Source organism: Neophocaena asiaeorientalis, unplaced genomic scaffold (genome assembly GCF_003031525.2).
Source record: "Neophocaena asiaeorientalis asiaeorientalis breed wild unplaced genomic scaffold, Neophocaena_asiaeorientalis_V1.1 scaffold100, whole genome shotgun sequence".
NCBI classification, from domain to species: domain Eukaryota; kingdom Metazoa; phylum Chordata; class Mammalia; order Artiodactyla; family Phocoenidae; genus Neophocaena; species Neophocaena asiaeorientalis.
In genome coordinates this window covers 8419289-8433983 of record NW_020173955.1, presented here as the reverse complement: position 1 = coordinate 8433983, position 14695 = coordinate 8419289, and the positions used below count along the sequence as shown (strand labels likewise).

Genomic DNA, 14695 nt, shown 5'->3' with positions numbered 1-14695 from the left:
ATTATTCTACCATTTTGCTTGGGAAATAGTGGGATATTTCAAAGATTAAAGATAGTTCCATGGGAGAGCAGCCCAAAATATATTTATTATCCCTGGAAATAATTAATGTCTACATTCCCTTTTCCTTCTTTAAGAAAAAAAATATACATACACATTCAGATAACATATATTTCTTTGGGTGCCTACACAAAACACTTCTGGAAAACATGTAGTAGTATAATACTTCCCTGTAGGATCAACACATACATGAAAAATACACAAAACTCTCTTTGAGCATATAAACTACGAGTCTCTTTGAGTACACAGACTGATAAGTTTACCAGTGGAACAGTTATTTATGGATTTGACTTATACCTTCTTTTAAGTAGAAAAATCTAAAAAGAAAACTAATACCAAAAAAAATACAGAATTGATCATTTACGTGTTAGGTTATTAGTCTATTAACAGTAGATTTATTCTCTGGTAACAATCATTTATTAATAATGTACTAAATTCCCAAACATATAAAACATAAGAATGTCTTAAAATTGAAAGTTCCAAACTACTCTTGTAATCGGTTTGTATTCAAGACAAATAAGGCTAAACACACATTATTTTAAGCACAACTGTAATATTCACTACACTGATGTGCTGAGAATGCACATATACTACAATAACTATGATAAAAATGGAGCTTTGATTTCACTGATCCAGCTACCAATGATTTCGATATTCAATTGCCACCTCAAAATCACTTTCCTACTTAATTTAAACCCAATATCATGAACATAAAAGACAAAGATTTGCCTACTAAATCATTAGCCAGTTGTCACCAAGATTTCAACCACCTGCATTTCAAAACTAGTTCTAAGAATACCTTAAAATGATTCCCCAAATATTAATCTACTAATTCACACAATAAATCACCTAATCAGACTTTAGTTATTATATACATTTAAAGTACTTTCTACAGCAACAGTCCTCACCAATCAGAACTGTTGTTTGAAATTCTTTCCTCTGAAATCTGTTATTACTTCATCAGTTTCAAATTTTGAGCCATTTATTTTTAGACACAAAGGTTAATAAGAAACATTTCTGCACCAAATGCACATAACTTCACAGTAAAGCCTTTTTCCCCCCTTAGGAAACTATTGTAATTCCCCTCTTCATTTTACAAAATTATCAAAGAGGATACAATGTGGTTTGGATTTCAGCACTGAAGACAATAAGTGACAATACATGATTTGCAGAATGAAAAATTAAAGTTTCACAATTTTAACACGTATAATTACTGGCTTGTGATAAATGGGCTGATAAATGTAAGATTATCACTCCTTTCAAGGTCCAATTCTTAAACCACCTGAATTTTTCTCGCCAAAAAACTAAATTAGGATCTTAAAACATAAAGCCTCTAAGTTCACAGTATGCAAGTTTAAAAAAAAAAAAGTTGCCTAGAAAGAAAAAAAAAGAACACTTACATTTGGAGCATGACTTGGTTCAAGAACACCCCATCCACCAAAGCCACATATTCATCCAGGTTGGTCCCATTTCCTGCAGCCAGAGGTCCAAACGTTTTAACCTAGAACAGAATGATGATCATCACGACACGAACGCCCACCTCCATCTCTGCAGCCACAAATAATGCAGCAAAATATACAATAAATAACACCCCACTTACCCAAGTGACCAAGGGGCTGGTCATGAACTGCTCCAGAAGGGGAGTAAAAATCTCGTTCTCCATTTTACAGAGAATGTACTTGAAAAAAGGAACTACCACAAAAATAACCCTAGGGAATTGGTCACTAAACGTTGAAGAAGTAAGCAGAAATCAATGAAAGTCCATTTTGGCACGGGAAGAAAATCCCATCGTGGAGGGGAGAAAAACTCTCCCTCCTCAAAAAACACCCCAGAGGGAAACGAGCCGAAATCCCGAGAAGTGGCTTCGACAGCAGCCACGAGCAGCAGCCTGCCCTGGAAATGTCTGTACCGGGCGAGGAGGGGCAGAGAAAAGGCATCTGGAGGAGGAGGAGGAAGGGAGAAGGGGTTGGAGCAGCAAGACAAAAAGCCCGTCAAGGTTGCCCAGCTCCTGGAGGAGCCAGACCAGCGAGGCTGCCCCCAATGAATTAATCCCCCCGTGGGCTAAATGAAATCCCACGTTAGATACCACGTTAAGGGTTGCGAGCGGCCGTCAGGCTTTACCTCCGCGTTCCGCTCCACACGTTCCACCCACCAAAGTGGGCATGGAGCCGCTTTGACCCGCGGAGCCTCCCCTGCCCGCAGCCCCTCACCAACAACAGGCAGGGCTCGCCCCTTCCCACCGACCGCACACCATCCCTCCGTCGACCCCAAGCCTCGCCGCCTGCCCCCTTCCCCTCCCAGGGGGTGGGGGCTTGAATGTGTGTCCCTAACCCCCCAGTTTCCCGAGCCCCGCCAGCCTTTTCAGTGCGCCTCAGGGAAGCCCTGGCACAAAATCACCGCCGCGTTACAGCCTCCTTCTCCGCCCTCTCTGGAGGAGCCAGAGTAACGGCCTCAGAACCGCATTGCCGCATCACACCCCGCTCCCCGCCGCCCAACCAGCGCCTCCAGCCCGCCGTCAAAGGGGCGCGCTGCTCCCTCCGCGCCCATATCCTTCCGCCGACTCCCCGCCCCTCCCGCGCCGCAGCCTCTGGATTGTGGGAGAAGAAAACCGCTGCATGAGCGCGCTCCCCAGCGCGCGCGCCCCCGGGCCGGCCCCGCCGCCGCCCAGATCTTGGCGGTGGGCGAGGCGTGGACGCGCGCTCCCTGCGGCTGCTTCGGTGGCCCGCGACTCGCTCGCGCCCCGGACTATTGCTAGGGCCTGGGGGGCGGGGATAGGGAAAGGAGAGGAAGGGGTCTGTTGCTCCCTTGCTCATGCCTAATTATGGTTTACTTCCTCCCCGAGTGCCTTCTTTGATGTGTGAAGGAAAGGGAACGAAATCCCTCTCTTTTAAACATGAGGGATGCAGACAGCCTTTTTCGGACAGTTTGATTTGATCTGTTGAGCGTGCTTTCGCCAGCAAAACGGAGTAGGAAAACTCACTGCAGTAAATAGCAAAGGAGGGACTTGGGCCGCAAACTCGTCTGTTTGTTTGTTTTCCTTTTTGTCTTCTTCTTAAAAAAATCCAATCCATGAAAGCATGCATGTTCTGCAAAGTCGCAAGTGAATGTAGTAGGATTTTAAATAACCAAAGCTGTCTTTCAACTTGTTGGTGTTCCCTAACTGGAGCAAACGTGATTCAGACATTGTTGTTTGACTATTTGGTGATTGAAAAAAATCCAAACAAAATCAAGAGCTACTAAGAGGAAACATTTGGAAGTCATCCAAGTTGGGTGACAAATAAACAGATTACATATTTGTTATAAATCTCAATGCTGTGCACGACTAGAACCATCAAAGTAATTTTAACAGTTCCCCAGCAAAATCAAATGTTACTCCTCCTCATTTTGAAGGAAAATAAAAACCTTTTCCCTGGGACAGAATGATATGCAAAACACATTTTTTTTGAGAAAATATAGTATTATAGTTTTACAATGTGTGCTGCTTACATTTACATCTACTTTGAGTACTTATATTTTAAATTAGCAGTAGAACTGTTTTTGTCGGGCTTACTTGGTGGCACAGTGGTTAAGAATCCACCCGCCATTGCGGGGGATACAGGTTCGGGCTCTGGTCCGGGAAGATCCCACATGCCGCAGAGCAACTAAGCCCGTGTGCCATAACTACTGAGCCTGCGCTCTAGAGCCTGTGAGCCACAACTTCTGAGCCTGCGTGTCACAACTACTGAAGCCCACACGCCTAGAGCCCATGCTCCACAAGAGAAGCCACGGCAATGAGAAGCCCATGCACTGCAGTGAAGAGTAACCCCCACTCGCCACATTTAGAGATAGTCTTCATGCAGCAACAAAGACCCAACGCAGCCAAAAATAACAAAAAAATGTTTTTACCATAGCACTGAATTAAGAACAGCACAATTTCTTAATTAGGTTGTTGAGAGCCTGGGTTCTAGAATCTTCGGCGGGATTCAAATCCAGGCTCTGATACTTACCAGCTGTGTGAGCCTAGGCAAGTCTGTCAACCTCTCTGCACTTCACTTTCTTCATGTGTAAAGCAGAGTTAAATTAATAGAGTTAAATTAAATGGCAACCTATAGTAAGTGCTTTATAAATGTTATCGGTGTTGTTTTCATCATTATTCCCCTCAAATTAAGAATCTTGTGGAAAAAACTTGAAATGTAACCTCTCTTACTTTGGTTGCAGCAGAAGGACTCTTGCTTTGGAGAACAGAGAAATCATCTTAATTAAAATTAGGATGCATTCATGTGGCACTTTGCTAGGTGGATACAGAGTAGAATCTTGTATTGCCCTGGCCAGTACACAAGCCTTGGGTCATCTTGGTTGCTAGCAATTTTTTCCTTCTGCTCTTGATGACTCTTTCTTAATCACAATCCTTTATTTGGAAACACGGACAAAGAGTGAACAGGCACCAAGAAGGAAGCATTGCTTTCAGGAACAGCCCAATGCCTGACATGTCCACTTTTCTTTGTAGTCCCTCAGAAGCTTCACTAAACAACATGGAAGTGTTCATTGCCTATAACGTGTTCTATCTTAAGACAGACCAACCTGCTTCATTCATAAATGAAAAACCCATAAAGTTTAACACCAACTATGAGTTAAGGGCATTTTGGACAGTAATGACTGAGGGGTTAGCACAGGAGTTGTATAAAACATTGTTTATCCTCTTTACATTTAGTAGCTAGACCTCACAGAAATCTGGATTCCCCTTTAGAACCAGATGGCCCAGATGCTTCCTGGTCTATCTTTAGGTTTTACATGTGCACGCGCACGTGCGCACGCGCGCACGCACACACACACACACACACACACACACACACACACACACACACATACTCAACAAAGAAACACACACATACTCAACAAAGAAACATGAGGAGTTAATTGTAAAAACAGGAAGCTTTAGACCAGACTGAGGTCTGGAGTAACTTATTTGAAAACCTACCAATTCACAATTCTCTAGTTTAATAGCAGCCTTAGAAATGCTTCATAATATCTCAAGAGTACAATCAGGAAACTTCTCTGGCAGAAGAGGATTGTACATTATGCACAATTTAATGGTCTTTGAATTGCAACATCCTGTAAGATTAAATCCAAAAGTTTCTTCCTATCCTCCTTTCACTTAGGAAGAGATTTCTCAAGATTTCTTCAAGGTACTTTTGTTTTGTGCTTTGTAATTATTTGTCCTGAATTCATCCCTTCTTAGAATGTTAAATTCCCCAGGAAGGGACTTTGGAAAAATCATACCCAACTGGTAAGGGTCTAAATTATTACCTCTACTCTCTTCTATTCAGAAATTAAATGGTTGAAATGGACCATGATCCCACTTAGGAATCACTAGAGAAAAATTCTCTCTGTGTATTATAATTGAGGCTTCCCCTGCAGGTTACACATACATAACACTACCCATATACCAAAAGCACCCATGTTTACCTCCATCTTGATTTACACTATAGGAAGTGGTAAACTCACCCTGAACCAGACTCCTTGGTGACAAATATTTGCAAAGCTAATCACATCCATAAGCTAGTATAATAAAAATAACATAAATACAGCAGCAGAATGGCACTGTTGTTTATAATAGCCAAAAATAGAAACAACCTAAATGTCCATCAACTGATAATTTAATAAATTAAATGTGGTGTATCTATACAATGGAATATTATTTGGCAATAAAAAAAATGAAGTGCTGACACATACTACAACATGGATGAACCTTGAAAAACATGCTAAGTTAAAGAAGCCTATCACAAAGGACCATATATTGTATGATTCCATTCGTATGAAATGTCCAGAAGAAACAAATCTATAGAGACAGAAAGTAAATTAGCTTTAGTCTAGGTCTGGGGAGGTTGGGAGGAAATGGGATTCATGGTTTAGGGGTGTGGGTTTCTTTTTTCTTTTCCATTTTATTTATTTTGGGTTTCTTTTTGAGAAAATGAAAATATTCTAAATTTGATTGTGGTGATGGATGCACAATTCTGTGAATGTACTAAAAATCATTGAACTGGTTATCTAAAATGGCTGAATTGTCAATTATTTTTCAAAAAAAGAATGGCATCTTTGCTTCATGAATATTTACAAAGAAATGCTGCACCATCAAGAAATCCAATCTCTCAGACTTTTTTCTTTCTACAAATTTATTTATTTTACTTATTCACTCTTGGCTGTGTTGGGTCTTCATTGCTGCATGCAGGCTTTCTCTAGTTGCAGTGAGCGGGGGCCACTCTTCATTGCGGTGCACATGTTTCTCATTGAAGTGCGCGTGCTTCTCAATGAGGTGGCTTCTCTTGTTGAGGAGCAGGGCTCTAGGCGTGCCGGCTTCAATAGTTGTGGCACGTGGGCTCAGTAGTTGTGGCTCACGGGCTCTAGAGCGCAGGCTTAGTTGCTAGGTGGCATGTGGGATCTTCCCAAACCAGGGATTGAACCTGTGTCCCCTGCATTGGCAGATGGACTCTTAACTGCTGTGCCACTGGGAAGTCCCTCTTGTAGACTTTTCAAAAGGGTCTCTTCCGGGAACTGTTCTAGTTAACTAATGACCTAGAGGAAGCATTAGCTGGAGATTACCACTTGCCAGTGAATTTGAAGAACTAGAAAGACACTGAGGTCATAAAATACATGGCTTTAAAGACAGATTTTTCCCAAGTCCATATGATTTTTTCTCAGGGAAAAGCACAGAAGAATACATAAATATCATGTAATCTTTTGTTTCTCAAACAGCATATGATGATATGTCTTCAATACCCAAAATGTTTTTCACTTGTTATTATTTTATGGAAATCTTGCAGAAAGGTGTCATAATTGTCTAAGCTTTATTGAACAGAAATTGATGTTTTATTAAAGAAATATGTCATTACAATGGAAATAAAAGATTGTCTTATGCTTTTAACATAATGGTATATTCAGAGGCTCTTGAGAAGTGTAAGGGTGTTTGACCTATACTCACAGGTCCACTATGTTTTGAGTTTTTACTTTATTTTGAATAGTTTTCTTATCTTCTCTCCTGGCTCTTGGTTTTTGTTGCTGAAAATATCTCTATCAAGAGTCCCCGGGCTTCCCTGGTGGCGCAGTGGTTGAGAGTCCGCCTATCTACTAAGCCCGTGTGTCACAACTACTGAAGCCCACGCACCTAGAGTCCGTGCTCCACAACAAGAGAAGCCACCGCAATGAGCACCACAACGATGAGTAGCCCCCGCTCACCGCAACTAGAGAAAGCCCATGTGCAGTAACGAAGACCCAACGCAGCCAAAAATTAATACATAAATAAATAAATAAAGAGTTCCCATTCAAGTCTGCTGTTTCTGATTTTCTATGTGCAGGAAATTCACAGATTGTTAAAACAGTCTGAAAGAATTAATGATTTTTGAGTGAGGACCTGATGGGCTCTCCTATGAGTAAAGTTCATGAATTTGTGATGTGCCTAAAAGTGTCTCTCTCTCTTTTTTTTTTTTTCCTAAAAGTGTCTCTTGATGTAATGTTTTGGCTGTGGTATGACGTAAAAATATCTTGTAAGTTAATGGTCACTTATCAGGTATTTCCAGGGTATGACTGTTGTATCATGTGTTCAGTTCCTTGTATTTGTATGGTTCTTATGCTGCTAATGGAAAGATACTAAACAAATGGAAGCTTGACAAATAGAGGAGAAAAGAAAAACATGTATAGAAAAGGACAAATATTATAAAATGGACTTTTAAAAGGTGGAAAAAAATCACTCTTCTATTCTGACTGTAAGCGTCTATGATCTACTCATTCACATCCTAGAGACCTTCATTAGCAATACCTATTTAAAACAGAACTTAGTCTATGTCAGAACAAATGATGGAGCATTAATAAAATAGACAAAAATTCCATGTGGCAGGCACTACCCTCACAGTGAAGGGATACAACAGAAATATAACTGATAAATTATATACCATGACACAAAAGCTTAAGACCTTCTAATAAAGGAAGCACAAACTGGCTATTCTTGGGTATAATAATACCATTTTTAGGACATCATTTGACTTTGTCACACAGCAGTCCCTTTTGGGTAAACCAACAAGTAAGTTTCCACATAAGGTACCACTGGTGCTCTTAGGCTACTGAAAATAAAAGAGGGCTAAAACAAACATTTCTAATCATAGAAAAAAATGTAGATCTGCTTTCATATCATAAAATACAAATTACAAATGATGAACATTACAAATGAGGAAATATGAAGGCATTTTATTTCCTTTTGTCGAATGGCAGTAGGAAGATGTATAAAAAATGCATATACAAATATGAGATTATGTATCTGATGTTCTGCTGTTTAAAGTTAAAATTCATGCAAAACTTTAAAAAAAATTTAATGTGAATATTTTTATTTCCTAGTTTTCAATCAATATATGCCAGTTGAATATTTTCTTAAAATAGTAGCTTGAGAAGGGCTCTCAGACTTAATTTTATGCTGTGAATTTTGTAATCTAAAGATCTGTCTTTTGTTTCTCAAACTAAAATAGCAATATGAAATATTCAGTTACATGAAGCTAAACATATTCCATATTTTAAAAATTACCTTATTTTCTCATTATAAAAATAATACTTATTGTCATATTTGGAAAAATCAACAACACAAAAAGAAGAAACAAAAAAAATCAAGCCTATAATTCTACCACTCAGAAGTTAATATATTGCCACGTGTATTTCATATTATTTTAAAAAACTGTACCACTCTCAAAACACCACTAGGAAATATAACAATGATGAAAGTTTGAACATGCGCCCCCATTTAAATTATTCAATAAATGGAATTCAAACGAATTTTTAATAATAATATTCATCATATGTTAAGTGTATAGAACTACCAGGTTACCAATTTTTAAAACATCAAACCCCAAATTTCCATAACCATATTTAAAACTTGGCTAATAAATCTTGCAAAAGAATGAAAATGTATTCTTTGGATTTAAAGTAAAACTGAGGTTATGAGTTCTATATTTGTCAGTGCATTCTCCCTTCCTTCATTAATCAACATTGATTGAGCTACTGTATGTGTGAGATAGCATATGGGGTATACAAAATGCAGAGAAGTATCCAAATGAGGCCAAAATAAATAAAATGACAAATATATCTTTCAATCAATTAGTTCAAAGGTCAGCAAAGCTTTCTGTAAAAAACCAGATAGTAAATATTTTAGGCTTTGTGAGCCATAAGGTCTCTGTTGCAAGTGTTCACCTCCGCCATGGTAGCCTAAGGCAGCCATAGACTATGCGTAAAGAGGTAGGTGTTGCTGCATGGTAAAACTTTACCTGCAAAAAATAAAGGTTCGGTTTGTTAGGCCACAGTTTGTCACCTCTAAACTAGCAGTCACTGCATTTATACTGGATGCAAGCAAAGCAAAAAACAGGATTGAATTTTTTCCAGTCAATTCATTAACTTTATAAATAACCAACTATATTCACATATATTCTGGAAGTGCAGAAGAGTTTGTCTACAAGTTGCTTGGAAACTGAATTCTATTTTTCTAGTGCATCCGATATAGTTCAAATGGCTTTGCATCTCTTATCGTGTTACCACTGGAAACTTTTCCCCAGATATAAAACTATTCTCTTGAGTACCAGCAGGAAAGAGGCGGCACCCTTGAAGTGTTTAAGAAAGGAGAATTTAATGAAGGGATGAATGAGGGAGGTGTGGGGAGTTAAGTGAACCAACAGAGGGTGGCAAAGCACCCAAGGAGGAGCAATAGAGGGGAGGGCTTCTACCTCTAGGTCTGAAGGGGCAAGAGGAGGAAACTGTGTTTCTGGAACCCTGGAAGACCATCATCTTGGAATAGGAACCACTGGAAAGGAGCTGTGTCCATAGAGAATGGAGCTACTGCCATCATCATGCTGCAGAAGAAAAAATTAGGAAAGAATATCCCAACCTCTCTGTCTTTCTCACTTACATTGCCGGCCAGTGCTGCCCACTGCTGAACCCCATGAGAAGCAGAGAGCAAGAGAACCCAGGTGATGAGACTCTGGCACAGAGCTGCATGCGGAAAGCGTGGATAACACCTAGAACCATGTCTATATGTTCTCCGATAGTCATACAAGTTGGCAATTCTTATCAAATTAACAAAAGCTTGAATCTTTGGTGAAATGCCATGATGAAACAGAGAGAGTAGATAAATACGTTAAGAATGAAATGCCATAAAATTTGTGGCATGTAATTTGATATATAAGATCTGTTAATGCAAAGTGTAAACCAAATCTATTTTTCTAAACTAAGTATATAGTATCAGTGTCCTGCAGTGTCTTGCACATAGTATGTGCTGTATATTAGTTGAGTGAAAAAATATGTTAAGATAATTAAATTTTCATAACTTTCATTTAAAGAACTTGATTTTTACATAGAAGGAAATGTAATTTAGTAAGAGACATTGTTTTAAAAGAAAACAACAAAATTAGTTTAATGTGAATATGAGGCACTGGTGATTCTTTTATCTGTGCCCCTCACTCACAGTAAAAACTGGAAGTACTACACATAAACCAACTTCACTAAAACCCATTCATTCAACATTTAGAATGAATCCTCATTTGAAATCACTTAGTCATCATTTTTTAAAAATAGGTCTTCATTGGAGTATAATTGTTTCACAATACTGTGTTAGTTTCTGTTAATTTCATCAAAGTGAATCCGCCATATGCATACATATGTCCCCATATCCCCTCCCTCTTGAGCCTCCCTCCTACCCTCCCTAACCCACCCCTCTAGGTCATCGCAAAGACCGAGCTGATCTCACTGCGCTATGCTGTTGCTTCACACTAGCTAACTATTGTACACTCAGTAGTGTATATATGTCGATGCTACTCTCACTTTGTCCCAGCTTCCCCCTCCCACCCGGTGTCCTCAAATCCATTCTCTATGTCTACATCTTTATTCCCGCCTTGCAACTAGGTTCATCAATACCATTTTTTTTTAGATTCCATATATATGTGTTACCATACAGTATTTGTTTTTCCCTTTCTGACTTACTTCAGTCTGTATGACAGACTGTAGGTCCATCCACCTCACTACAAATAACTCAATCTCGTTTCTTTTTATGGCTGAGTAATATTCCATTGTATATATGTGCCACATCTTCTTTATCCATTCAACTGTCGATGGCCCTTATTAAAAAATCTAGAAACAATAAATGCTGGAAAGTGTGTGGTGAAAAGGGAACCCTCCTGCACTGTTGGTGGGAATGTAAATTGATACAGCCACTATGGAGAACAGTATGGAGATTCATCAAAACACTAAAAATAAAACTACCATATGACCCAGCAATCCCACTACTGGGCATATGCCCTGAGGAAACCATGATTCAAAAAGAGACATGTACCACAATGTTCATTGCAGTACTATTTACAATAGCCAGGACATGGAACCAACCTAAATGTCCATCATTTTGTTTAATAAAAGCAAAATGGATAAGAAATCAGAGTTATGCCCTTTACTTATATTTGACAAAGTTCAATTAGCCTCTTCCAAAATCATTGTGAAATCAACATGATAATGACTGAAATAATGTTAGTAGGTAATACCAACTAGATCTATATTTCATAATACATTAATCATGTGGAGACTTTGACTCTAAATTAGGAAGAATTTGTATGTAATTGTTACCTTTCACAAATTCATACACATGTTCTGTAGAAATTTACTAGCATAAGTTTAAAAAGACAAGTTTTCAAGTCCTGAATTGAGCATTTTTTGATCCCAGAGGGCTTTCGATTTCATTCTCCTTCTTTTTAGTTTGAGACATGGCAATAGTATATCAATTATATTACAGCTACAAACAATTTTTGAGTTTTGGTCATTCTGAATTAGTTACCCAGCTGTCTCCATCTCCTTTATTTTATCTTTTATTTACCATGTCCCTGTCTTACTCATACTTGAATTTTTTTAAACTAAGGTCATAAGAACAATGGCCATATTTTTCCTGTAGCTCAATGTGAAAGCACTTTTCTCTCACTCATTTTGCAAGAGCATATCAAATTACATAGAATTGGCAAAAATCAGCATGATTTTGTGAAGAGCAAATCCTGCCAAACTAATTTCTTTTCTTCTTCTTTTTATTAACCAACTGCAGGACCTGGCAGATGGTATAGCAATGACCACCTCTACAAAACATCATCTGTGTCTACTTACTGGTATATATATCATGTGTTTTCCAACATACTGTGGTGCTCAAGTCTGAGGTAGAATCATGAAAGGAATGCTTCCTCTCCCCTCATTGCACTCCTGAATGCTGATATCAGCAAAAAGGCATAAATGAGACTGGAATCGGTTACTGAGTATGCCGAGTACACACAGATTGTAGATCACCCTTGTCTCATGAGAAGCAAGAAAGCGGAATTCCACCTGGCCTAGAAATCAGGTGACCTGATGCTTCCAAGATTTCTCTAAAATGTAAATAACATAATATCCTTGTACTTCTGCACTAAAAGACCCCCACCTTGACAAATACTACAAACAAAACAAACCAACAAAACAAAAAACTGGCCACTAAGAAGTGGTGAAGAAATTAAAATTCACCAAGAAATTCTTATATATTTCAAAAATAATCTTTTAGTAACATCAGATGCTTCCCGAACTCGTGAAAAGCACCATTCACATGCCTTAGCTGTAATATCAGTCTAAAGTTTTGCCCACCAGGTTTTGTCCACTATGAGAACTTCCTGTTCAGTTCCTTTTCTTTTGTCCACTCAGTGAATGTGCATTTTGAGTAATTATTACGAACCAGGCACTGAGGATACAAAGATGAATAAGATGTTTCCTTATGACACATGAACCCTCAGGGACCTTACAGTCAGCTAGGAAATACAGACAAACTGATTATTCTAAAACACTGCAATGTGTGATGGGTACTACCTGAGGAAGAAACAAGGTTAAGTTTTAGTGGAAAGTCAAGAAAATCTTCACAAAGAGGTGACATTTTAGGCAGGCCTCGAATGAAAAGCAGATGTTCAGTGGAGAGGGAAAGTCAGGGCATTTCAGGTGGAAGAATAACAGAAGTAACACATCAAAGTACAGAAGAGCATGGTATGTTTGCACGTCATGAATAGCTTTCCATGGAGAAAGAACATGGTTTCCCAGGGGTGGAGAACAGTGGGAAACGAAAGCTGAGGTCGTACTGTGAAGAAACCGAAATATCATACTAAAGAACTGGTCTTTATCCTATAAGCAATAGGGTCAATTAAAGCTTGAAAAAAAAAATCAAGAGAATGGTATCAGATTTCTCTTTTAAAAAGAAAATTCTAGCAGCACTGTAGTGGGGGGATTGGAAAGAGGTGAGGCTGCAGGCAGAGGAACCAGACAGGAGTTCCTCCCACTGAAGTTTTATAGATTCAGCACACACTGCTTTTGATTTTTCCAAGTTTAACACTGACTTTCTTGAACTTTGTTGACAGACAAGAGGTTATAAACACTACCACCCATCCAGCAGCTTGTTCATGTTGCCCTCTATTGGCAGGAAGGTAAAGAAATTACTGTCTGGGGCATTATTTCATATTTGTTTGCTGGCAGAATTTAGATTTCCCTGAAATAATGTTAGTTCTGTTTGGTGATATAAAAACACATGCCACTCCTGGGTATATATCTGAGGAAAATGAAAACACTAATTCGAAAACATGCACGCACTTTAATGTTCATTGCAGCAATATTTACAATAGCCAAGATATGGAAGCAACCTAAGTGTCCATCAACTGTTGAATGGATAAAGAGGATGTGATACACATATACACATATGCGTGCACACACAATGGAATATACTCAGCCATAAAAAAATGATTTTTTTCCATTTGCAACAACATGGATGGACCTGGAGAGTATTACACTTAGTGAAGTAAGTCAGACTGAGGAAGACGAATACTGTATGTTACCCCTTATATGTGGAATCTAAAAAATAAAACAAACTAGTGAATATAACAAAAAAGAAACAGACTCACAGATATAATGAACAAACTAGTGGTTACCATGGGGAGAAGGAAGCGTGAAGGAGCAAGATAGGAGTGGAGATTAAGAGGAACAAACTATGTATAAAATAAATAAGCTACAAGGATATATTGTACGGTACAGGGAATATAGCCAATATTTTATAATAACTATAAATGGAGCATAATATTTAAAAATTGTGAATTACTGGGCTTCCCTGGTGGCGCAGTGGTTGAGAGTCCGCCTGCCGATGCAGGGGACACGGGTTCGAGCCCTGGTCCGGGAAGATCCCACATGCCGCAGAGCAACTAAGCCTGTGTGCCATAACTACTGAGCCTGAGCTCTACAGCCTGTGAGCCACAACTACTGAAGCCTGCGTGCCACAACTACTGAAGGCCATGTGCCTAGAGCCTGTGCTCCACAACAAGAGAAGCCACCGCAGTGAGAAGCCCGTGCACCACATTGAAGAGTAGCCCCTACTCACCGCAACTAGAGAAAGCCCGTGTGCAGCAACGAAGACCCAACGCAGCCAAAAATTAATTAATGAATTATTTTTAAAAAGTATTTTCTATAAAAAAAGTATTTGTATGCTACCATTGAGGTTTTGAATCATCCTCCCCACATTATTAAACACAACTACATACAAAGATTTCTCCTTCCTTGAAATTCAAGTTATTCATAAATTTCATTGCAACTGAGTGCCAGTAAC

General features: G+C 39.0%; 1 protein-coding gene across 9 annotated transcripts in view; it reads right to left on the bottom strand.

The window, feature by feature from the left end:
- Window positions 1–2144, bottom strand: part of CCDC88A (coiled-coil and HOOK domain protein 88A) — a 127071-nt gene extending 124927 nt beyond the window's left edge. For all 9 annotated transcript variants that reach the window (XM_024752978.1, XM_024752980.1, XM_024752979.1 and 6 more), the window contains exons 1-2: window positions 1658–2144; window positions 1458–1558 (exon numbers count right to left, since the gene is read on the bottom strand). In XM_024752978.1, coding sequence (XP_024608746.1) covers window positions 1458–1558; window positions 1658–1720 — 164 coding nt within the window. In that variant the 5' untranslated portion in view covers window positions 1721–2144. The remainder of the gene's footprint in view (window positions 1–1457; window positions 1559–1657) is intronic.
- Between the last annotated feature and the right edge of the window lie 12551 nt (window positions 2145–14695).